At 50.8% G+C, this 23,856-nt stretch overlaps 1 protein-coding gene across 3 annotated transcripts in view; it reads right to left on the bottom strand.

Annotated features, from left to right (window-relative positions):
- IGSF9B (immunoglobulin superfamily member 9B) overlaps positions 1-23,856 on the bottom strand; it is a 59,651-nt gene that overhangs the window by 22,870 nt on the left and 12,925 nt on the right. For 2 of the 3 annotated variants that reach the window (XM_019421455.2, XM_019421452.2), the window contains exons 3-18: positions 23,498-23,644; positions 17,887-18,038; positions 17,499-17,616; positions 16,021-16,162; positions 15,570-15,715; positions 12,721-12,863; positions 12,266-12,406; positions 12,065-12,181; positions 11,632-11,782; positions 10,182-10,305; positions 7,634-7,809; positions 6,323-6,549; positions 5,313-5,397; positions 2,891-3,052; positions 2,471-2,516; positions 248-1,897 (exon numbers count right to left, since the gene is read on the bottom strand). In XM_019421455.2, coding sequence (XP_019277000.1) covers positions 248-1,897; positions 2,471-2,516; positions 2,891-3,052; positions 5,313-5,397; positions 6,323-6,549; positions 7,634-7,809; positions 10,182-10,305; positions 11,632-11,782; positions 12,065-12,181; positions 12,266-12,406; positions 12,721-12,863; positions 15,570-15,715; positions 16,021-16,162; positions 17,499-17,616; positions 17,887-18,038; positions 23,498-23,644 — 3,727 coding nt within the window. The remainder of the gene's footprint in view (positions 1-247; positions 1,898-2,470; positions 2,517-2,890; positions 3,053-5,312; positions 5,398-6,322; positions 6,550-7,633; positions 7,810-10,181; positions 10,306-11,631; positions 11,783-12,064; positions 12,182-12,265; positions 12,407-12,720; positions 12,864-15,569; positions 15,716-16,020; positions 16,163-17,498; positions 17,617-17,886; positions 18,039-23,497; positions 23,645-23,856) is intronic. The other variant, XM_019421453.2, reaches the window with a different exon arrangement.

Below are 23,856 nucleotides of genomic sequence, written 5' to 3'. Positions count from 1 at the left end.
AGATCTCTGGGCTGGGTAGAGGAGATCCCTCATGCTCCTGGCAGGGTACCTGGGCAGGTAAGCCCCACCTTCAACCCCATGACCACACCCTGTCGATGCCAAGACCAGAACTCTCCCGAAGGGATGCTGCACCATGTCCAGACAAGCCCTGTCATTTGGGTTGATGGAACGGGTGGAGGGCAGGTAAGGAATGGGGGGTGGAAGATGACCAGGTGGAGGTGGGCAGGAGAAACCAGCTCACACTCACCCTGAAGTAGGTAATGGCGGTGGGGGGGGCTCTGGTCTGAGCAGCTCCTCCCCCATCTTTCGAGGGGAAGGCGTCTGTCCAAACACATCCAGGTTGTCCGCAGGCCCTGCAGGGCCTGGCGGAGGGGAGGGGTAGCCTGTGGCCAGAGTGGTGAAGCCCATGGTGGGCCGGTAGCTGGGGCTCCCGCTGCGGCTGCTCTGGGAAGGGGAGCCGGTGGATGGCGTGGACTTGCGAGAGAAGCTGACAGCGGCCGGTGGCTGCAGGGTGATCTCCGACATTTCTGCCTGCTGCAGGAGGCCCGGGCGGGGCCGGGCCCGGGCGGCAAGCTCAGGGGAGCCAGTGCGGGAGCTCAGGGGACTTTGGGTCAGAGGCGAGAGCCGGGAGGGCTGTAGCACCACTTGATGTAAACTGGGCTCGGCGCGCCTGGCCTGCCGGGGGCTGGGCCGGGGCCGGGGCTGGGGCTCGTACCACCGGGTGTCCAGGCCAAATGTGCTGGGGCCGCTGTGCCCCCCCGGCTCAGCCGGCTCGGGGTAAGGCAACACGGGTATGCCCATACCTTGGCTGGTATGTCTTAGCTGCCCTTGGCTCACCAGAGGTTGCATAGGTCTGTCCTGCCACTTAGCGGAGGCCGGTGCTGGGACGGGGCCTCTGCCCGGCGACTTGCCTGCCCAGCCCTTGGGCGCCTCCAGAGACAGGATGCCCGGGTAGGCCGCAGGCACCTGCAGGGAGGTGGGGGGCAGTCCTCGAGGGAGGCAAGCCTTGGGCTGCAGACTCTCGGCTACGTCACAGGGGTGCAGCTGGTGGGGAAACATCATGGCCGGGGTTTCCAGTCCCCCAAAGGGGAATTCTGGCCGACCCCAGGGCTCAGGGGAGCGCCCTCCTGTGGGTGTCTGAGTCAAGGGCAGCGTGCTGTTGGAAGCGTTCTCTCCGTTTTCCTCAGGAATGGTGGGGTGGCCAAAAGGCCCCTCAGTATGCAGGGGTGGGGAGGACATGACAGAGCTCAAGGGGCTGCCCACTTCTGGCATGTAGAAGGGCGGTGGCTCCACCTCCCCAGGGCTGCTGCTGCTGAGATACCCATAATACTGGCCATGGTGGAAGGGCCGGGGAGCGGGAGGTCTGGCTTGGCCTGTGGCCTGGAGCCGACCTTCCAGGCCGCCGGGGCCCTCCAGCCCACGGGGCTGGAACCGAGGGCTGTATGCTGGTGGTGGCAGGTAGGACTCCTGGCTGGATGACAGAGGGGTCAGCTGGGACTTCAAGGCAGCCACAGATGTGGGCACCAGTGGGTCCTCGTTCTCCTCATCTGACTGGCGGAACTCAGGGTACATGTCCGTCTCCTCGGCAAAGGGAAAGCCCTCGATGCGCCTGCTCTTCATCGAAGGCTCCATCTCAGAGGGATCCATCACAAAGCGGCCATCAGGGCCTCTGCTGATGAGCTCAATGGGTGTCGTGGCCTCAGCCTCAGCCTCAGCCTTGGCCACGCTGTACTTCTTGCTGCTGATGGCCCTCTTGGTCTTCTTGTACAATGACAGCTCTTTCTCCCGGGTGGGACTCAGCATCCTCTTGGCTGCTGGCTGGCCTTGGTCATCAGAGGACTCCGATGGGGCCCGGAGAGTGCGGATGCTCTCAGGGCTCACCTTGCCAGATGACAGGCTGTGGGGGTGAGTGAAGGAGCCGGAGTGTGAGGCAGGGCACACCTGCTCCTGCACTTCTTTTTCTTCTCTTAACAAACAACCACAAACACCTAAGATAATACTAAGGAAAAGGGGTGCAGATGGGCTGCATATTTTGGCATGAAATACCTTGGCCAACTCTCCACTGTCTAAATGTGTGCTGGCCATTTTTTGAATGAACACCCACATTTCTACTTTTATTCTGCCCTGCCCTTATTGTCTGCCACACTCTGTCTAGTCACCTTCATTTCCAGGGTGTTCAAGCAATGCAAGCCCATCTTAATATTAACTTAAGCAAAACACACTATGAACGCAAATCTATTAGGATGAAAAAAAATAACAAACACGTTCCAAAGCTAAGGAGATTATCTGCTAATTTGGACTGTCCACTCTACTGCTCCCTCTGTTAATGTGGACAACTTAAAATTACCGTGCAGATCAGTTAACAGCAAACAATTCGGAAACACTTGTCTTGGGGCTGAGTGAGACAAACCACCTGCCTGTCTCCACCCTCAACCCTCTGCCCATACGTCACAACAGCAGGGGCACTTACGGAGACTCCAAGCTCTTTCTGCAGTGAGTGATGGAGAGTGGAGGATCTGGAAGGAAAAAGAAGGGGAAGAGACCCTACTGAGGCCAGGGATACAAAATTTATCTCAGGTGTCCTCAGGGGCTGGAGCAAAGCCACATAGGACAGCAAGCCCTTCCAATGTTAGGCATCTTTGGGTCCAGTCCAGAGTCCTGTGCCCACCACTACACCTGCCTTCTCTCTCATTCTGGCCCCAGCACACCCTCCCCAGCATCCTTCTTCCTTACTCCCTCTTCCAGATCAAGTCCTGCTGGTAGTTCTACCCATAAGATTCCAATTTCCCTTTTTTTCGAGGGAGACCATGCTAAAAGTGGACCTTCTGTCCCAATGGGGAGCATTTGAAACTGAGCCAGGTAGAGCAGGGTGGTGGGGGCAAACACCCACCTTTTTTGCGCTTGAGCTTACGCTTGCGCTGCTTGTTGACAAAGCAGGCGGCCAGGGTGCTGAACAGGATGGCAGCTGCCAAGAAGCAGATGGTAGCTACGATTCCAGCCAACACAGGCCGAGCTAGCCCGTCATCGGTCAGGTCCGGCTGTGGGAAGATGTCTGCAGGGAGGGGCGAGGAACACACATGACTCCCTACCTCCCTCCCATAACAGCCCCCACCTACACTGACAACTACCTCCCAAGTATTTTTCCCTACCTCTGTAGAACAGACAATGTTAAAGCTCAGGCTCCATGTTCAACTCTAGCACTTGAAGAGGTTTGTATAGATGGGGAAGAGACAGTAAAGACTAGTTTATGGGAGTCAAGTGATAGCTACAGAGCTTGTAAAGAAGAAATCACATCTATACCTTACCCCATAAGGGTAATAATTTCAATAATAATCTATAGTTGGCTACTGCTGTTTGCAAAGGGCTCTCACGCATATTACCTGATACCCTCAAATGAGACAGAGCACATGCTATTGCTCTCATTTTCTAAGGTAAAGAAACTGTCATGGCAGAGTTTGTGCAAGTTGCTTACATAGATACTACGGATCAGTGCCCAAACCACAACACTGCTACTCTGACCTCCTGTTGGTATTTTCTGCCTTCTGCTATGTCATCTTAACAAAATGAGAGTGTAGATGTGAAGGTACCTTGAGGGAAAAATGCTATAGCAGGGAGAAGAGGTTGTGACCACAGAATTCAGATCTGTCTATTTCTAAGTCATTATAGCACAACTAAGCAACTTCTACAGGGAAGGTTAGCACGTACTGATCATCTCAAGTTCAGAATACTGGAGCTAGCACAGACATTCAACACAGGTCCCACTTCATTTTACAGGTAAAGAAGTGAGTTTCACTTTGTGCCCAAATCCACACAGCTTGTTAGTGGAGCCAGGACTACACCCCATCTACTGTACCCTACTTCAAAGTCAGTTATAACAGTAAGTGCCACTTTTTAGGTTCTGTGCAGTCTGATATATTTGGCTGGAACCCATTGTTATGGTGATATAACGATGGATGAAAATAACCCAAATCACACTGATGAGTTGAGTTGGCAAATGAATGCTACAGCTTTTGGGAATGGGAGGCTTAAAGATGGGGGGAGGGGGGCTGAGGTTGCTGCACCTTCACTCACTCATGAGGAATCTTCCCTGTACACAGAATAGTTCACTGATGAAAACCTTCACATCTTCTATCCTGCAAACTCTGTTCCCTGTTCCTCTGAGTCTCTTCTCTAGAGGGAAGCCACGACAGAGGTATGTGTCCATAGCAGGACTTTTGTATGAAAGAAGAAAGAAAGAAAGAAAGAAAGAAAGAAAGAAAGAAAGAAAGAAAGAAAGAAAGAAAGAAAGAAAGAAAGAAAGAAGAGAAGAGAAAGAAAGAAAGAAAGAAAGAAAGAAAGAAAGAAAGAAAGAGGGAGGGAGGAAGAAAGAGAAAGAAAGAAAGAAAGAAAGAAAGAAAGAAAGAAAGAAAGAAAGAAAGAAAGAAAGAAAGAAAGGTCCATGGTGCCTAGCATGATGCAGAAGTCACACCCCACTGCCCCAGGGCTCTGGTGCCTCTTCAGTCTTTCCTTCTCCTCCCCCAAGTCTGCCTGCTCTGGTGCTTCTATAGCTCTGTGAGTACTACTGCATGAGCTTCTTGGCCAAGCTCTGAGCCAACTGGTCCCAGAGGTCTTTGTGTGAGCAGTGCCCATGGAAATGGTGCCATTGCTTGATCACTAAGCAAAAGCCTCTTCCCAGACCTAGGGAGCCACTTCACTGGGCAAGGGAGGGGTTCTTCTGTGTTCAGGCAGGAACTGTAGCGGAGAAAGATGTGTATAAATGGGACCAGGGCCAAGACAAAGAAAGATAAATGGGGAAAATGCTAGGGAGTTGGCTGTATTTAGCCTGAAAAAAATCTAGGGAGACGAAGGGGTAGAGGGAAACAACACCAAACAGTAATTTTCCAAATAAAACCACCATAATTATAAAGCAGTCTTATAATAGGCACTCAATAAATATGTGCTGACCTGTTGTCTCTCCAGTTCACTGCCCCAGCCCATTATAGAGGACAACACTGGAGGAAACAGGGATTTTATAGCAAAAGAACTTAAGTCAAGTTATTTTTGACAACTATAATGAGATTAGCGACATTTCTTTCTGCAGCTATCTTTTAGAAAGTGTCATAAATGCAGCTCTTTAGTTGGAGAAATCCTGTCCATCATGGATGCAGAAGAATGGGTTGGAGGGCCTTAAGAAACACTACAACTCAAGCTTCAACCAGAGCTCTCCGTTGTTTCCAATTCAGCCTTCTTTCCTCATTTTAGCTATCTCACTGGGGGATTCCCACGTGGCTTTTACCCCCCACAGTTGTAAGAGAACCCCCCAGCCCAAGTACCTGTGCTGGAGACACCGGCAATGTTGCTGGGCTCACTGATCAGATCCTGCATGACGGCCAGAACCCGGAACTCGTACCAGGTGTCCTACAGTCCCAGGGATAATAGCCTGTCAGCCCAGAAATCTGAGACAGCCACTGACCCACCACTACACCCACCCTGCAATGACCTTTCATGGAATGGGGTACCCAAAGCAGTGGCATACTGCAAGTGTTGAACAACCAGCTCTCAGGTTAAAAGAAAAAAGTCCTGATTTGAAAAACGCACTTGCCAATTTCCATGATAAAAATACTCCTACCATGGCAGATTTCAATCTACAAAAGTGAGGGCACTGAAAGCAGAGTTGGAAAGAGATGCCCACACAGGCTCTCAGGAGCCCCAATGCTATCATTAAATGAGTGTCCAGGGAAGGAAGACAGAAAGATAGATGAGGCTATCTATATCCATGTAATAATAAGCTGTTTCCTCTCTCCAGCTAGAGTGACATCAAAGTTTAAAGCAGGGGGTCAGCTGGAATATATATATATATATATTTGTATGTATGTATGTATATTCCTCTAAGGACTCTAAATTGTTAAAGCAGGGGTCCTTCCCTGGGCAAAGCTAGAAGACAATCCTTCTGGGAAATCCTTCACCCAGCCCAAGTTAGACCCCTAGCAGGGAGATGAGGTCACTGTCTATTTACACAATCTGGGCTCCTAACCTGCTCTGCCTGGCTCCAGCTTATGTCTGTATGTGGAAAAAGCCCTCAAGGCAATAAAAGTCACCACTGCCAAACACTGGTCCTGAGTCTGTAGGACCCCAGTTGCCATGATCTACGGATCCCAGACCTCGGTAGCAGATCTGAGAATAAAGGAATCACGGTGTGGGGCAGCACATGGCTCAGCCTTGTACACCTTGTACACCTTGTACACCTGACTTGTACACCTCACTCAAAGCGTTCAGTGACTCCAGAGAGTCATGACACTTCCAGAATTTGGGAACAGCAGCAAGGAAAGGCTGGACACCTCACCTGTGACAGATCCTTGGCAAAGAAGTCTCCATCAGTGCCCGGGATGGCACCATCTAACGTCTCCCAGTGTTCCCCGACACGAAATTCCATGATGTAGCGGTCAATGGGAAAGCTGTGATTGGCAGGGGGTAACCAAGACAGGAGCACACCCTGCTGGGTCCGATTGGCTGTGAGGCACCTCGGTGGGGTAACCAGCACCAGGGGTTCTGGAGTTGTGATAGGGAATGCTGTGGCACAGAGGGGAGAGAGGGAAAGTATGTGGCGATGCCGAGATCATTGTACCCTCACCTCTCTAAAGTGCCTTCTGGCTCAGCATGTGTCTCTAGGGCACTGTGGCCCCAAGGCAATGGTCACTTTGCCATGCAGGAGTCATTTCAGGGACAAGAGTGTCACACAAAAGAGCCCTCCTCACCCAAGGGAAGTGGCCCACAGCCACAAGAACCTACTTTCTCAGCACTTCTAAAAACATAGATGAGGGAATGAAGTGTCTCAAATGGAAAAAAAAAAAAAAAAAAAGAAAAAACAGAAATCACCGGGGCGGGGCGGGGCGGGGGGGGGGGGGGTCGTGTAGAGACTTAGGAGATGGGAGAATTAAATGTAATCTTTTAAATAAGATAGTATCTTTAAAAAGATACTACAAAATGTATTTTATGTTCTCTTCCAAGGAGCTAGAATTGTCTTCTCATAGCACATTGTCTACTCTCAATTGCCTTCTTGGCACAGGTGGGGAATAAAAAGGCCAAGGAGGAAAGCTCTAGAGCAGGGGTAAGCATCCCATCACTGCTGCACCCCCTAGTGGCAGTAAAGGATCCAGGAACAGGCTGGAGGGGTGCCACCTGTTGACGGCCACTCTCCAGGTGGAATGCAGTAAGCCACTGGGTCCAGGAAGGAAGAGTCAGCATGACTAAGATTTGACAGGGAGAACTGGCCACACACCAGCCACCAAATGAGGCCAAGGGCCAGAGGAAAGAATAGGCAAGGGTGCAGAAGGAGGAAGAAGGATTCCTAGCCTGCCCTGTGAAGCCACAGGAAGATGCAAACATGTGGATTACCAAGGAAGGATAAATGTTGAAAGGAACCTGGCCCAAAGTGCTCTGATGTGGGTCAAGGCACTATGGTCCAGGCAAAACTCAAAGAATGGGATGAGAAGTCCTTCTTGGGAGATCAAATGACATGATTACCTGAAGCATGTAGCAAGGTGCCTGGCACATAGTAAGAAGTAAATGTTATCTGCTAGGATCATCACCATTACCGTCTTTACCCAGATCCTCCAGGAAATATCCTCAAGACATCCCAGCCCGGGGTCCTCACCTAAAGTGTTCACAGTGACCACCTCACTGAAGGCGCTCGTTCCCAGCTTGTTCTGGGCCAGGACGCTGAACTGGTATGCTGTCTCAGGCTCCAGGGCATCCACTAGCAACCAGCTGGGTCCCGGTGGCACTGGCAAAGATAGCCAGTCATGGGGCCCAAACTGTGCCCGCTTCATCCTGGCCAAAAGAAAGAGAGAGGATCGGGGACAAGGAGGTGGGGTGGGTTACACTGGAGACACGAGAATGCATGCAAGGTCCTCAAGGAGGTGGCACTGGGCAGACCTGGCCTTCCCTGGCTTTAGGATAGAAAGAGGAAATGACCAAGGTGGGATGACCTTCCCAACTCTGGCTGTGCCAGTCTTTAACGCCGGTCGCCAGCCACCAGTGGCATCACCTCTACTAAAAGGAACCCTTAGATATAAGTGAGGCTTACAATACTGGTCAAACTACCAATTGCACTGGGGGGCGGGGGATCTTTATCCTGGTCACAGCCCTAAGAGTACATCTGCCTTGGGAGAGTAAGGACAGTAGGAACAAGGCAGGTACCATCGTGGGGAAGTGAGGATGAGCAATTCAGCAATGGCAGGACTAGGGAAGAAATCCAGGTGACCTCAGCTGCCCACCCTCCCAGGGACAGTGAAAAGTAGGGAGTAAAGTAACCCAGAGGGCTCACTCAGTCCAACAAGGTTTGAGTCACCTGAAGAAGCCTAGGGTATAAGACAAAAATGAGCAGGGATTTCCCCACAGTGAGGACCAGGATCCTTAAGGCTTTAACAGTTAGAACTCATAATCAAGGGCAAGGTCACACTGTGCATGGAGGACCCTGGAACTAGGGGTGAAGGTTAGCGTTTGTTCTACACCTCCCACCTAACTCTCCATCCCTGCTATTTCCAGGTGCAGTGCCCTGGGATCACCACGGGGAGGAGACATCATTCTATGGGACTGAGACCCTGGGCAGCTTTCTTCCTGCAGCCCTGAGCTACAACTTAGTGGATGCCCGCTCACGGGGTTCCCTCTAGGTTTAAATGCTCACTACCATGAATGCTTAGGAGTTTGAGCTGAGGCAGCAAAAAGCACAGCAAAAAGAAGCCAGTGCCAAATGTCTGAGTCAATACGTGGAGAGTCAGAGGCAATCAGAACAACAGGAGGGAAGAAGACCTCCCCAAACTTTGCAACTACCCTTCCCACCCGCCCCCACCCCACCGCCCCGGGCACCAAAGCAAGTGAGCAAAGTGTGATAAAGCGGTGCAGATGAGCAGCAGCATGGAGCAGGACCACAAGCAGTGAGGGAAACCCCAATCTACACCCAGACCTGCCACTTGGACATCCCCAAAGATGGCTTGGCCTTGCCAAAGGCCCTTCCCTGGACACACAGCTGCCCAGCAGCACCATGATTCTTGCAGCAGTCACCTGGCAGGGTTGTCAGGAGCCCTCCCCCGCCCAGCCCCCCACCTTGCCTTGGGAGGAACAGAGATTAAGGGGTGGAGGATGTTCTGGTTGCAACTCAGAGAGTTCCCCACACTCATCATCTAGGTTGTTTGCCTAGTCAGAACTCAAAACATCCAGAATATTCAGGATGTACCCACCAAAACATCATGATGGGAAAGAGGGCAGCTTCCTCTTAACCCCCCTTGATGTTGACTAGTGTATCAAGGGCTCTCCCTGAATCTCCATGAGTTGCCCTCTACAGGAATATTTCCTCCTTCCTAGGCCCTGATCAAGCCTGGCTGGGAATACATAGCCAGATGAGGCAGGTCTGAAAAGGAGGAAGTGAGAGGGCTCATCCTTCCCACTCAAGGATGTCCCATGTTGCAGGTGGCCAGTTCTTGGCTCAGGATAGGAATGTGGGGGAGAAAAACCCTTGCGTGATGGGAAGGAAGTCCACTACAGCCCCTCTCTCCACCTTTTCTGTGCCTCCTGACCTCAGCCTGATTTATGTATGCATCTTTAAGATCCCTTACCTACCCCAAGGTTTAAGCAAAGATCTCAAATCACTACATCTGGCCAAATTAATAGCAGAGATATAAACACAATAGAAACACAGGGTCCTAGAGAAAATGAAGATGCTGAAGACAAGGCCAGAAGGCAAGCACCACTTCACACCAGTTTCTGGAACCATTGGGAAAGCGAGAGAATAAAAATTAGATTCTACGCTTCCAGCTGGGCTGTTTCTCAATGCCACTGAAGATTGGGAGTCTCTTCCAGACTCCAGAGGACAGAGGAACCTAAAAGAAGCATAAACCAAGGACACAAAAAGGGGTAGTGAGATAAGCTGAAGAGAGAGCAGCAGAGGGTGATGGTCAATTCAGGCAACAGCCTAAATTGGCATCCAAACCTTTCAGGCTAGGAACGCAGAATGCCCCGAATCCCTCACAGACGTGCCCATTCCCCACAAGACCTAGTCACTATGTCAACACACCTCACTGACTGGAGGTCTAGCAGGCAAAGAACTGTATCCTTCTCATAACGTCCACCCGCCCCAGGGACTGACTGAAGTCAGGGGTTGGGGGAGGGAGAAGCAGAGAGCAAAGCATGCGGGGGTGACTCACAGAGGTCCGTACCAAACTGAGAATGTCTGCTCGAATCCTCCATCATAGCCTGGCTCCCAGGACACGTTGGCAGTTGTCATGGAGACCTGGACCCGGACACTGCCCGGGGCATGGGGGCTGGTGCCTGGAGACCAAGTGGAGTGCTCTCAGACTGAAATGAACTGGGCCCAGTGAGCTGGGCACCCACAGTGGCACTGCGTAGTAGCAAAATGCAGTGCCTCAAGTGGAGCGCGGAATGGTGAGGGATGCTGAGGAGCTGATGCCCTGAGCAGTAGGACTGCAGAAGAAAAGCCATCCCACTGTGCCATAGAGTCCTTCTAGCAAGATATGGCACGAACATCAGGAACATGGCCAAAGGGAAACCAGAACCTTCGTCATCCCAGGCCAAAATCCTGTGCTCACCTGGCAAATACAGAAACACTCTCCCTCAAGGTCACAGTCCAAGCTAAAAAGCCCCTCTCCTATAAAGTTCTCTGGCCTCATGAAAGGTAGCCATATTCCACCCGAACATCAAAGTGAGAGGCAGCACAACACAACTATTAAGAACTTCTACTTGCCGGGGCGCCTGGGTGGCTCAGTCGGTTAAGCGTCCGACTTCAGCTCAGGTCACGATCTCACAGTCCGTGAGTTCGAGCCCCGCGTCGGGCTCTGGGCCGATGGCTCAGAGCCTGGAGCCTGCTTCCGATTCTGTGTCTCCCTCTCTCTCTGCCCCTCCCCCGTTCATGCTCTGTCTCTCTCTGTCTCAAAAATAAATAAACGTTAAAAAAAAAAATTTTTTTTTAAAAAAGAACTTCTACTTGTGTTTGAGTCCGGGACCCAGCAGTTATTAGTGATGTGATGTTCGGCAAGGTGTGTGATCCATGCCAGCCTTGGTTTCAATGATGTACACTGGGGAAATATCAGCTCTCACCTCATAGGTTAAAAATGATAGGGCACCAACTGGGACAGAGCCTAAAACTGGTGGTAAATGCTCGAAGTGTTGGCCACTGTTACAACTAGCTATCAGTCCCAAGAGGGGCAGGCTACAAGCTGAGGTCTTAGGGACACACACCTCAGGCAAAAGAAGTGGGAACATAACCCCTGGCACCCAGGAAATGGGAACGCCAGTAACCTCCAGGCCAGGCCCAGCTGCTGGAGCTCAGCACACTGGTCCCCTCCCAGATCCCCCTCATTCCATTCTTCCAGCTCCCCTTCTAGGCCTAGACACAGTCGCTACTGCCCACACACATGCCTCATTTCTATGGGGGGTGTTGCTGGGTACATTTTGCCAGAAAAAGATCTCCCCAGGACAGACCCCATGTCACCTTCCCTTGTATAGAGTCCATAGAGGGCTAGGGTTACACATGGCAGGCTCCTGATTCAGGGGTGCGCCAGCTCAAGAAAGATGCCCAGAAAGGGTAGACAGTGTCCGGTGCCCAGACCACAGCCCTCCTGCCCACAGCCCCCGTACCGATGACGGTCAGGTGGGTACTGGCAGTGATGCTGGTGACCACGTTGGTGGCGATGCACTCCCACTCCCCGTGGTCCTCCTTACTCAGGGCTCGAAACTGGAGACTCCCGCTGGGCAGGGCATTGTGCTTGCTTCTGCTGGGCTTCCCTACCTTGGCCAAACAAGGGGGCAAAGAGGAAGGCAGGAGCGGGTCGGCAGGGGAGGAGCCGGGTCAGCAGGGAAGAAGAGAAGCCACCAACACATCAGAGGCTCAAGAACAGGAGGAGCAAGTGGTGCCCGAACATTCAGCCCGCACCCCCACTGCCCCTCCTCCAGAGCACCCATCACTCTAGAAGTCAGCCCCACTGCTCAGCACCTGGCCCGGTCACAACAGAGCACTACCAGGTCTTGCCCCTCCAGCACACTTCCCAAGAGCTCCAGAACCTGAAGGTACCTTTCTCCAAGTGATGACAGGGAAAGGGTCCCCTGCAGCAGCACAGGGGATAAGCAGCTCCCGGCCAGCCTCCTGCCTATACTCCCAGCCTGGTAGCACCGTAAAATACGGGGGGTCCTAGGGAGAGCACAGCAAGGCCATGAAGTCAATCATTTCAGCTTGCCCACTCCCATGGAGGCCACTCTCAGCCCTGGGCCTCACCTTCAGGACAAGCCGTGCAGGAGCAGACTGGCCCATGGTCCCCAAGGTGTTGTAAGGCACACAGGTGTAAGTGCCAAGAGCCTCCTCTGTGGCCTCCTCAATCCGAATAGAGCCATCCTCCATCAAGGTCCAACCCAGATTCTGTCAAAGCACAGACAGCAAAACAGGGAGCAATGGTCAGGGGACAGAAGCTCGGTCCCAGCCCCCACCAGACCAGACCTAACTTCGCAGACCTGGACACAGCACCAGCTAGTGTGGGGTAAGGGGTTGTCTAAGTTCCCTGGGAGAATGGCAAAAGCTCTACTAGAGTGTAGACCTGCCACAGGAAGCAGCTCTTTGCTTTCTCAGAGTTTTTTGGTAGGACTAGAGGAATCCTACAGGGAACCAGACCCTCAGAGGCAGCAGCTCAGCATCAGGAGAGTCTCACTGTGACCGCACATGCATCTTTTCAGCACCTTCTCAACCTGCAGGGGGCGGCCATCTTTGTTCCACTTGACCACGGTGGCTGGTGGCTCTGCATCCACAGGGCATCGGATATAGCCGTGAATTCCCACGGGCACGTAGATGACAGGGGGCATGTTGAGGACACGGGCTGGATCTGCAGAGGGGTAGCATGGGGTGGGAGAGAAGAAAGGCAGGAGGGCAGTCAAGGAGTGAGAGATCTGGGCAGGGGGCCAAGCCACCACATAAACCCCCGGGGTCTCATACAGACACTCCTACTCCAAGGAACTGCCATTCATACCCATCCACCCATTCAGTAAACACTGCCTATGTCCTCAGTGCTCACAACAGTGCCAGGTACCTGGACCACCATGAGGAACAAGACGGACAAAGCCCGGAGGCCACATCAGGCTGCCCCAGTGCAGTGTGGGCTGCTGGCGGCTTTTCATCTGCCCAGCCTACTGTATTCTTAAGAACTTCTGTTTCAAATGTCTGGAGGCACCCAAAGGCATGTTTTCACCTGCCTAAATCCCTAACACCCCTCAAATGCTCCTACACATGGACTGAACTGCAGACTAAGGACCCTGGATGTCCAGTTCCCCAGCCCCTAGACTCCAAACTCAAAGTCAACATTTGACCCTATCCTCCACCGACCATTCCTCATCCCAAGTGTCTCTTGGACACCAAGCAGCTCTCTCTCGCTCCACATCCTAAACCAAAAGTGGAACGTCAGTTCTACATTCTGTGTTCAGAGACATGACCACCAGTGGTTCTTTCCTCTCCTCTCCATTCTGCTAGCTGTCCAGCCCCTCTTGGCCTCAGTTTCCCCTCTGTGCAGCTGGAATATGGAATCAGCTTTGGCCACAGAATGGATGAAGGTTTCCCAGGAGAGCAGCAAAAGGAGCACATCCTGTGATGTGGGTGACTCATCACCTTTCCATTCTCCCCAATTTCCCCTGAGGGTGACCAGGAGAAAGATCCAGAACTTCCAGTGAGGCAGTGAGGATGAATGAGCTGGTATGTTTTAAGCATTTGGAGCTCTTCAGAGAACAGCATTACATAAATATCAGGCCGAGTTATATATTTAGACATAGCTTCCTTCTTTTGTATGTAGAGTTTTTTTTTTTTGTTTTTTTTTTTTTTTTTTTTGCCTCCAAGATTTTCAAAGGGTTTATGAATGGGAAATACTCTGAACGCTGCTTTTTAGCAGAAATAAAGATCCTTGTCTCACCCACCTGAAAATCTCACCCCCCGGATTCCCTCTGAAGGCAAAAAGGAGGTAAAAAGGGACAAGCTGCAGTGGGTAATGGCACTGGGGAAAGACGCAGAAACCGCACACCCCTCTCAGCACAGAATGGCCCATGGCTTCATGGATGGGGGCCTTACTTTTGGTTACATTCCTCATCCTTCTGAAGACTACCCCTGCTGGTTCTCTCTCTGCCCCCTCCACCTTCTAGCCCAAGTGACATAGCCAGACAAGATGCTACTCCAAGTGGACTCTTCCCTGCCCTTAGCTCCTCCACATCTAGCACAGCTTGGGGCACATGGTAAGTCATGTTTAAATAGCTTCTTGACTTCCTTTTTCCTACTGCAGGTCAGGGTGGGACGTGCTTGATGTCCTGGGTCACACCACATAGCTTTCCTAGGGCCTCATAGCCCTTAAAAACTTAGACTCATCATACAGCATGCTAAAAGCCCTTTTTAAGTTGATGACAATGGAAGTGGAAAAATGATGCCTTTGTCCCCACAAGCAAAATCACTGCATGGAGAAGGAAACAATAAGCATGTGAGGTGAGAAGCTGGACAGGGCTCAAAGGTCCAGCTTGGCTCCACCACCACAGCGCCCACTCAGCAGTAGACAAGTGCAAACACCCAGCTGTGTGGAGTGGCTTTGGAGACCAGCCCCACTTCCTGGGGTCATCAACTGTCCTTCTGCTTGTTCTCAGCTCACATGCTGACCAGGGCATCTCTAGGCTATTGAACTTCTCACCCAGCCACGGCATGCCCTTGCGGGTGAGCAGTCTTCCCACACTAGCCCTCAAGTGATGAAAAGCCTGTCACCTACGGTAACCAGGCAGGGCCTTTGTTGTCTGAGTGACAGGGCCATCCACAAATCAAAAGAAAGAAATTAATCCTCATTACTCATCCTTCTGTCTCTTTCTCACAATGATCAGCTTGCCAGGGGGTGGGAAAGCATCGACTACACTGCCGGATTCAAGATTAGCAAACTGAATTATTGCACTTGCACAAAAGCCCTCAATTGTTCTGGCATGAGGAGCAGCTTGTCCATTTGGATCTCTGACCACCCTAGAGAAGAGCTAGAAGAAAGCCAAGAGGGAGCCAGATGCTGGCAGAACTAGATCAAGTCACCCCAGAAGAGGGTTCTGTCCCCTTCACTCCAAACAGCTGTCCACAGTGGGGGAAGGCATAGAGCTGGCAGGAAATCTAACTCTACTTCAGCTTCACCTACACTCCCTCATATACCTGAGAAAAAAAAGGACCAGAGACCATCTCATTCAACATCCAGAGAGAGGAGTTGGCTAGCATTCAATACAAAGACAACTGCTCAAAAGGTCTACCGATCCTTGAATCCAACCTAAGCTTGTTGACTGATGGAATGAATCAGTTAACACTTGTAGTGATGCCTGGCCCATAGAGGACACCCAGCAAGCACTGTTTCACCTCAATTGACCAGCCCAAGTCTTGGCCTCATGTTGGGCTATCCCTGCTTCCTGTCATTCCTCTGCCCACATTCCCTCAAATGACACTCGGTCTCTTACTATCCTCCAGCCTCCAGTCTGGCTAATGTGGCTTGGATCTTCCGGAACCCCCACCACGTGTTGCTCTCCCTATCCCTACTCACACTGCACAGTTAAGTATGCTGAGGCAGAAGGGGAGCGCCCCAGGCTGTTGCTAGGAACACAGGTGTATTTCCCTGCATCCTCAGGTTTCACCCGGAAGATGATCAGGGTCCCATCGATCAGGATCCGCACTCTCAACTTCAGGTCACTACAAACACACAAAGAGACAAGGAGGGGTGGGGGAAGAGGGTCTTCCATGAGACAGTGGAGCAAGGCAGCGAGGAGTCCCCTCTCTGTGAACGAGGCAAGGAGAGCCAGAGCCTCCTCATATTCCTGGCCCATCTCAAGGCCACTCTGTGCAGACACTGGCCTTGCATGAGGGACAGATTAGACCTCCCTTCTGCAAGCTCCTAGAGCCCAAGAGCAGCCTGCAGCAGCCCCTGCTTAGAGGCCTTGCCCCTGGGAGGCCTGGTGTCTGGGGACCCCACTGAGAGGGCAGGGCAGCATGCTCACTTCTGGAAGTAGACGTTCTCGTCCTGCCAATACCAGGTGTAGGTAAGGTTGCCGGGATACGCCTCTGCCCGGCAGGTGAGCAGAGCATCCTGGGATATGTTGACAGTGATGTTCTCAGGAGGGGAAACGATGAAGGGAGGCCCTAGGGAATAGGAAATAAACATAACCTTACCTGGTATGGGAGGGGAGCACAGCAGTGCTAGGACCTCCCAGGAAGCTCTGAGAGGTCTCAGCAAGCAGTGCCTAAACTCCAGGAGGGAGCTGGAGGGTAGCACTGGTTCAAGAGGCAACAGCACAACCCTGGGCAGTCGCCACAGAGATGCTTCCAGCTACTGCTAGCACTCACGTTCTTACTCTCCTTACAGGTCCCAGAGATGCAAAAAGTCCTGGGGTGTGACCACAGTGAGCCCCAGCCCCCTGAACCAGCTGCAGGACACTCTTGTTGGTATATACCTGCACCCTGCCTCCATGCACAAGCTCCCCAAACCAGCCATCTCACCCCTAGACACATAGACATACATACCCCTTCCTGCTCATCCTTCTCTCCAGCAGAACCTGAGCAGGGGACATGTATGAGGGACAAAGGCCACTCTTTTCAATCCAGAACAAGGAATAATCTTGCTTCTAAAGGAGTTAAAAGGCTTGTGCTGCTTATCAGCCAGAGGTCAAGAGGGCAGATTTGGGGAGAGGAGGCAGGGGGATAGCAGAGTAAACAGAGAGTGAAATCCCAGAACTCCCTGGTGCTAGCTTTCCAGATAGGCCACAGCTGCCACTTGGCTCTCTCCTGAGAGTGGGCAACTCTTCTCCAATCTACAAAGGGACCTCTGGTCCATGCTGCCACTCAACACTCCAAGTCAGAAGGAGGCAGAAAGAACATGTATCTCAGCAGGCCTGGCAGCCCAGACAGCCACCACTAGCTCTCACCCGCTCCTTCAGCAGGCAGCAGGTGGGAGGCAAAGAGGGTGGATGGGCTCAGTACAAAGAGATTCTGCCATCCTGACGCTAGTCCTTCTGGGGCATACTGGGGCCCCAGGCAGGGAAGACTGGCATTTCCCAGTGCTGACCATGCAGACCCCAGCTTTGCCAAATGCCCTCAGTGTTATTTTAAATGTCTGAGGCTTGGATTGAATTCCTATCTTTATTTATTGAAGCCGTCACTAACAGGGTGGAAACCTAAGGGAGGTCTTCTCCCCTGGGGAAGATGGAGGTACAGCAGGACACTACTCAGACAGAGTAACCATCAACATGGTGCCTCCTGTCATCCCGTGTGATGGCCACAACAGGCCACCATGGGCACTCGGGCTATGAACTACACAATGCTCAGGGGGAGCCCAACCCCACTCCTCATGAGCTGCCCATCTCTCCACCTACCTCAGCTGTGCCAGTCGTGCCCTGGGCAAACCCCTCTGCAGCTCAGATGGGATGGAAGTCCCTGTAAAAGGTCTGAGGCATGAAGAAGCCAGAGAAATCTCTCTTACCTTGGACAAGCAGGTGGGTGGTATGAACAGCCTCCCCCTGGATACTGTATGCGCGACAGGTGTAGGCACCTCTGTCCTCCCTACTGACCGATGTCACTGTCAGGCTGCCATCACTCACCTGGGGCCAAAGAGAGATGGAGCTCAGCACCCACACTGGGGCCCCACCAGGGGCTATCTCCTCAGGCAGAGATAGCCTCAGGGCTCATGCACTAGGGGGATATGGAGCCAGGCACTCCGTTCATCTCCCTTCAACCACAGACACCAACAAGGCTGCCTGCTGTGCAATGTTACTGGTCACATGAAGCAGGGGACCACCGTGGAGAGGGAGGAGGCAAAGGAAGGGCAAGCAAGGAGAAGTGCAGCAGCCCCAATGGAGAACCACACTTACCTGGTATTTCCCACTAGCACCTAGGAGTGTCCCCTCCTTCAGCCATGTGACAATGGGCTTGGGGTTCCCAAAAGCTGTGCAGGTCATGGTAACACTGCCGCCCTCCTTGGCCTCGATGTACTGGGGGGGTGTTTCCGTAAAGGTGGGAGGAGCTGCAGAGAGATGCAGGGTGGGATTAGCCAGGCTACCGCCCTGCATGCAGTGCCCACCCACGCTAGGCACCATGGCCATTGTGTTCATACTTAACCTTCCGCGAGGTGCTAGGATAAAGGAAGGAAGGGGGACACAAGTAAAATCCTCTGTGCCTGAGTTTTACAGGAGAAGAGGAGACCTGAATTTCAAAGTCAGTCTGGCTGGGTGCAAATTCTAATATTCTCCCATTGTTCTTGGCTAATTCCCAATAAACAAATATTTGCTGAGCACCTACAAGGAGGCCACCATGCTCAGCACTAAGGACAAAGCGATAAACAGCACAGCTCCCATGACTTGCAGAGCACACACTTGCTACTAGCTCCAGACTGTTCCATCACCCCCCACTCCAGTCTTTCACCTAAAGATCATCCCTGATACTCCAACTTCCTTAACCCCAGCCCAGTCAGGCCCCATATTTCCAGGATGTCTCCCACCTGAGCTCCATCTAGGCCTACTACAGACCACAGGCCATGGTGACAAGGAATCTCACTCTTCCAGATTAGGCAGAGAAAATTTTCCACCTTCTTCCTTTTCTGGCATCCAGACAGAAAGACAGCCCACTCTGCAGATTACTCCTTTTTTAATTTTCTTCTGATTATGCCAGGTTATCCCCACACTACCACCTGCATTGTTGTAGTTTTGACCAATATCCATCCTGTTTGGATAATCAACTGTTCAGAGACTCAGTCTCATCAGTCTTAGCTGCTTGTAGAGGCAATCAGATCAATCTTAACCTCTTGGACTTTCATTGCTTTTGAAGTGACAAGAAGGGGCCCCACTTTTAACCTTGAGTCCTAGGGTTCACAATGCCTGGCTGAGGCAGGACATTTTTAGCTCATCTCAAGGTACCCAAAGGTCAAGACCAAGTTACAGTGCAGCCTGCCACTAGTTGGGTAACCCTAGACAAGTTACTCAGCCTCTCTGGGCTTTACCCAAATCTGGCCCCCTCCAGTATTGAGGTGAGGAATAAGTGAGATACGGTTTGTGAAAGGGATCTTGTGAATGTAGATACGTGTGAAATGTTGGTTATTTTGCCATGACTATCATCATTGTCATCTCCCCAGAAACATCTGAGGCATCAGTGAGAAGCTTTGAGGGGTGCCTGGGTGGCTCACACAGTTGAGTGTCCAACTTCAGCTCAGGTCATGATCTCACAGTTTGTGAGTTCAAGCCCTACGTTGGGCTCACTGCTGTCAGCCTGGAGTCTGCTTCAGATCCTCTGTCCCCCTCTCTCCCTGCTCCTCCCTGGCTCACACTCTCTCTCAAAACTAAAATAAACATTTTAAAAAGAGAGAGAGAAGCTTTGAGATAGGTGTCACCTCTCCAGACAGCGTTGCCCCGAAAACCAGTCAGAGTGCTTTGAGGTTTGGTACTGTCTGCCCCCTGCTCTGCCAACCTCGTCTGCTACCATATACCCCTTCACTGTGCTCTAGCCAACCTGGCCATCTTTGTCTTTCTCAAATGTGCTAAGAATGTCCGACCTCAGGGCCTTTGCATTTGCTGCCCTCTCTGTACCCAGACCTCACTCCTTTGGTTCATGCAAATCTTCGCTAAAATGCTATCTCTGCCTTAAGTGGTCAGCCCATCTAAGATAGCACTTCTAACATTCTCTACCCCCTTAGACTATTTTATTTTCTTTAAAGTACTGATCACTGACTCTCCCTGAGAACAAAGATCTTTTCAGTAAATCACACTGCATGCCTGGCTTTTAGCACAGTTCCTAGCTTGTAACAGAGCACTCAACAAATGTCTGCTGAATGGATGAATGAATTAAATGTACATAAATACACACACCTACAGACCAACACAAATTCAAACACATAAAACTTCCTAGTAACAAGACCATGGCAACACCACTTTCTTCCATCATTTCCAAAGCCCTTAACTCAGTGTGGGCACACAGAGGGCACTTGGAGAGTGAATACTGAGTGAATTAAGAAGCATAGTTCATCACACACAAAACACACACAATGGACACCTTCAAGCACATCAATACTCATCCAGCATCTAATATAATAAAAATGATGGCAAAAACCATCCCAAATCCTTATAAAGGGATTCTGGAATTCTAGCTTCCAGGCCTCTCGTGCTGCTCTGGAATGTGTGCTCATCTCCAACAGAGCCCCTCTTGCCAGGCCTGTCCCTGGAAATATAGCCACAGCCTCATTACCTCTGGTGTCAAGCTTAAAAGAAAAGATAATAAATTAAATTATGTCCTGAAGTGACAAATTAATTACTAATTACATAATTACTTTATTATTTAGGTGCTAATCAGGAAAGTGCTTTGAACAATCTCGAGTTTTCAGGAAAACAATGGTTTGACTCTCAATTATTTACAGAATTAGGTGTTAGCTTGCCAGCTGCATTTCTAGGCTTAATTCTTTTTTACAAGTGCTCTATAATTAATAGTGCAGGTTAGAAATAGACTGGCCTCTCCTCCAAGTAATTCACCAATGTAAAGCAAGACTTGGCTTGGGCTTTTTGGGTATTTTATGTGATAAAGGAATAATTGGGTCTGTTTCCACCCAACTGGTCTTTAAGAAAACACAGAAGGAGATTGAGACCATTTGTAATTCTAATTTTTCACTGGCCTTTCATTTTCCAAAGGTGATCTCTGTCAGAAAATGCCTGACACTAAACATTCTAGTTTGGAAGAAATGGAATGCTGGCACTCCAGACTCTTTCCTTCCATAATGGAAATATTTATGCTGGAAGGAACCTCAGAACTGGGGGTGAAAGCAGGAGGGAATAAAGGGAGACAGCTCTCTCACCTTCAAATGTGTCTGCTCTAATCTATCCACTTGGGAGGCAGGCTCCTTGGTAAGGGCAAAGCCCCAGTTTAAACCCTGGAGCAGATGAGGGAACATTCTTAGCTTTTCTGGCCAACACTTTCTATAAACAACCTCTATGAATGCACTGACTCTCCATCTGGGCATCTGGGCATGCTGTTCCCTCTGCATGGAATACCCCTGCACCCGGCTAACTCCTCCTCCCTAGTTGGGTCTCTGCACAGGAGTCCTTCCCTCAAAGAAGTTCTCCCTCCTTTGTTCTCCCAAAGCCCATATTGCAATTTTCTCTGGACTTACTGCCTCTGGAAGTTTCCTTAAAGCTGAGTCTGGATTGGGCCCATTGCTGTGTCCCCAGAGCCTGCCACAGAGCAAATATCCAAGATGTGTGTGTGTGTGTGTGTGTGTGTGTGTGTGTGTGTGTTACTTCCCTTTATTTACAAAATCTACAAAAAGCACTCCAGCCTGATCTCCAGGCCCAGGATATACAGGTTACTCATGTAAATACTAAAAGCCAAGACTCAAGATGTGTTATGAATGGATAATTATTGGTGAGTTTATAAGAACTTTCAAACTACTACAGTCCTCTGCATCTTCCAGTCTGAGGACCTTCCTGTATACCACCTCCCTGCCACTACTATTTCATTTGATTTCATCTTTTTTCTCTCTTGAGAAAGAGAATGGCCAGCATCTGACCCACATGTAATTAATGTCACAGACACTGTGCAGGACACTTTCTTACACAGCATTTCATCTGATCTTCACAACAGCTCTGCAAACAGGCATTGGTTTTGGTAACTGAGGGAGTTGATGCCCAGAGAGTTGCCTGGGATCTTACAGCTACTGAATGCATGAAATAAACCAAACCTTTTCAAGGCCTTCTCCCATGCTTATTCCACTCTAAGTCATTGTGAATTCTCACAGAACCAATTCCCACTCGTGGAAACTAATATAGAGATGTAATACAACACACAATCTCCAACTAAATTCTACCTTCCTGTCACGTGAGTGCCTACTGAACACCTGATGTCTCAGGTCACTGAAGTGGGCGCTGCCAGGAGGACATGAAGGGAAAACAAGGTGGTTCTTGGAGATTACAGCCCAGTTTAGAAAGGGCATAAGAGAGAAAGAAAGCAACGTGGGGACTCTTGGCTCGGTGTTCAATCAGCGAAGGTTTTAGCAGCAGATTTACCTTCCTAATTATGTTTTGCTTGGGCTAATATTAAGATGAGTTTTCATTCTCGGCACACACAACAGCTGGCATCAAAAGGAGGTGACTCAAAAGCTTGCTATGTGGTGGGGACAGCCCACCCAAGACTTAAAGTAAGCCTCCAATCAGTCTCTTTGGACTGACTGAGGGGAGCCAACTATATCTAATGGGTTGGGCAGCCTAGACCAACACTGTTCTAGGACCACCATCGTTAACTCTGCTCTTCTCAGATAACAGTGCCCTGGCTAAAATACTCTGTTCTTTCAGGACCCTGGAGAGGTTCTCAAGCCAAGGAACATGGTCTGGCCCCCTTGGGAGGAATGACCCAACCCCACAAGGTAGGGCAGAGAGAGCCATCCTTCAGAGCAGATCAATACTATGAGAAACTTCCAAGCCAGGAACAACATCAATTTCTCTCCCAACCACAGCATCTATAGTCACAGATATCAAAACCACAAGGACCCAAGCTCTGTGTGGCACATCCAAAGCATATATGCCACTTCTCCAGATTTTTCTCCACAGTTCCAGCTTCTCCTGGCTCCTCTAGAGTATCTCTTCCCAAGTAAGGACTCCCAGGGACATAAGAGAGACTCTCTTGTGGAATGCACGCAGAGGGCCCAACCCCTGGTGTGGTCACAGCCTTAGAATCAGGCCCCCAGCCTGCACCAGCACTGGGAACTCAACTAAGTCACTTGGGCCTCTGCAAAGGGCTTTGTTGCCTTTTCCCAAACACTTGAAAAGCATCAACACATAGCAGTTAACTTAACTGAACTATAATAACTGATAGCCATTAAAACGGTTACTCTTCACAGGATTCTTACATTTTCTTAGACAGTAAACCCAGCACAAGAAGGGACCATGTCTGGGTTGGCTCACCATCATTTCTCTTCCCCTAGTGCAAGGCTAGGCACACAACAGACACTCATTACATATCACTCAAATGAACATATTTAACAAGGAACCAAGATATTAACCTAAAAAGGAAAATGGTTATGGTGGGGCTCCAGAAATCCCACTAGAGCAAGAAGCCATTATTTGGACTAGCAGGGTCTTCCCAAGGCTGGGAAATGGTGCCAGAGGGTATAAACTGGGCTTCAACAAAGCCTTAAACCTCCTGGTTCCAAGAACCAGCTACCTACCTCCCTCTGAGGAACTCTGACTCCACCACCCACAGCAAACCCCACTTCGTGCTCAGGGAGCTGCTCCTCCTATGCACCTCTGTTAACCCAAGGCTCTAGGAAGACAACTGAAGGGGCGTAGGAGGTGAGAGCTACTAATGCAATGGGGCCCGGCCCTGATGAGGCTCCTCTTTGTGGCAGAGATTTGGGGCAGGAATAGTGGCTTCGCCTAAAGCAGGTCCTCAGAGAGCAGTCTTCTGGGTCATCTCCCACCCGCCCAGCCCCAGGAATAAGCCCATACACACCATTGATGGTAAGGTGGACCCAGCTACCATTGTGAAAGGTGTCATATTGTTGGTCCAGCATGAGCACTTTGCACTCGTACCAGCCCTGGTCCTCAGAGCGAACCTGCTCCAGTCGCAGGGATGCTTTATCATGAAGACTTGCCCGGCCTGCAGGAAGAAAGTGGACAAAAGCCCAGGAGGCCATCAGGGTGAGGCTAGCAGTGTGACACCTGCCAAAGGCAGAGGACCCATTGTAACCTTCAAGCCATTTCCCATGATAGGACCCCAAAATAACACCTCGCACCAATCCCAGGCAGTAGGCTGAAAGGAAAAGGCACGCAGCCTTGCCGTGGAGCCACTCTCCCAGTCTCGGCTGGCCC

The sequence above is a fragment of the Panthera pardus genome, unplaced genomic scaffold (assembly GCF_024362965.1).
Source record: "Panthera pardus isolate Hobbes unplaced genomic scaffold, ASM2436296v1 HiC_scaffold_12, whole genome shotgun sequence".
Taxonomy (NCBI): Eukaryota; Metazoa; Chordata; class Mammalia; order Carnivora; family Felidae; genus Panthera; species Panthera pardus.
The sequence above is the reverse complement of the archived record's forward strand: the minus strand, read 5'-3'. Positions and strand labels throughout refer to the sequence as shown.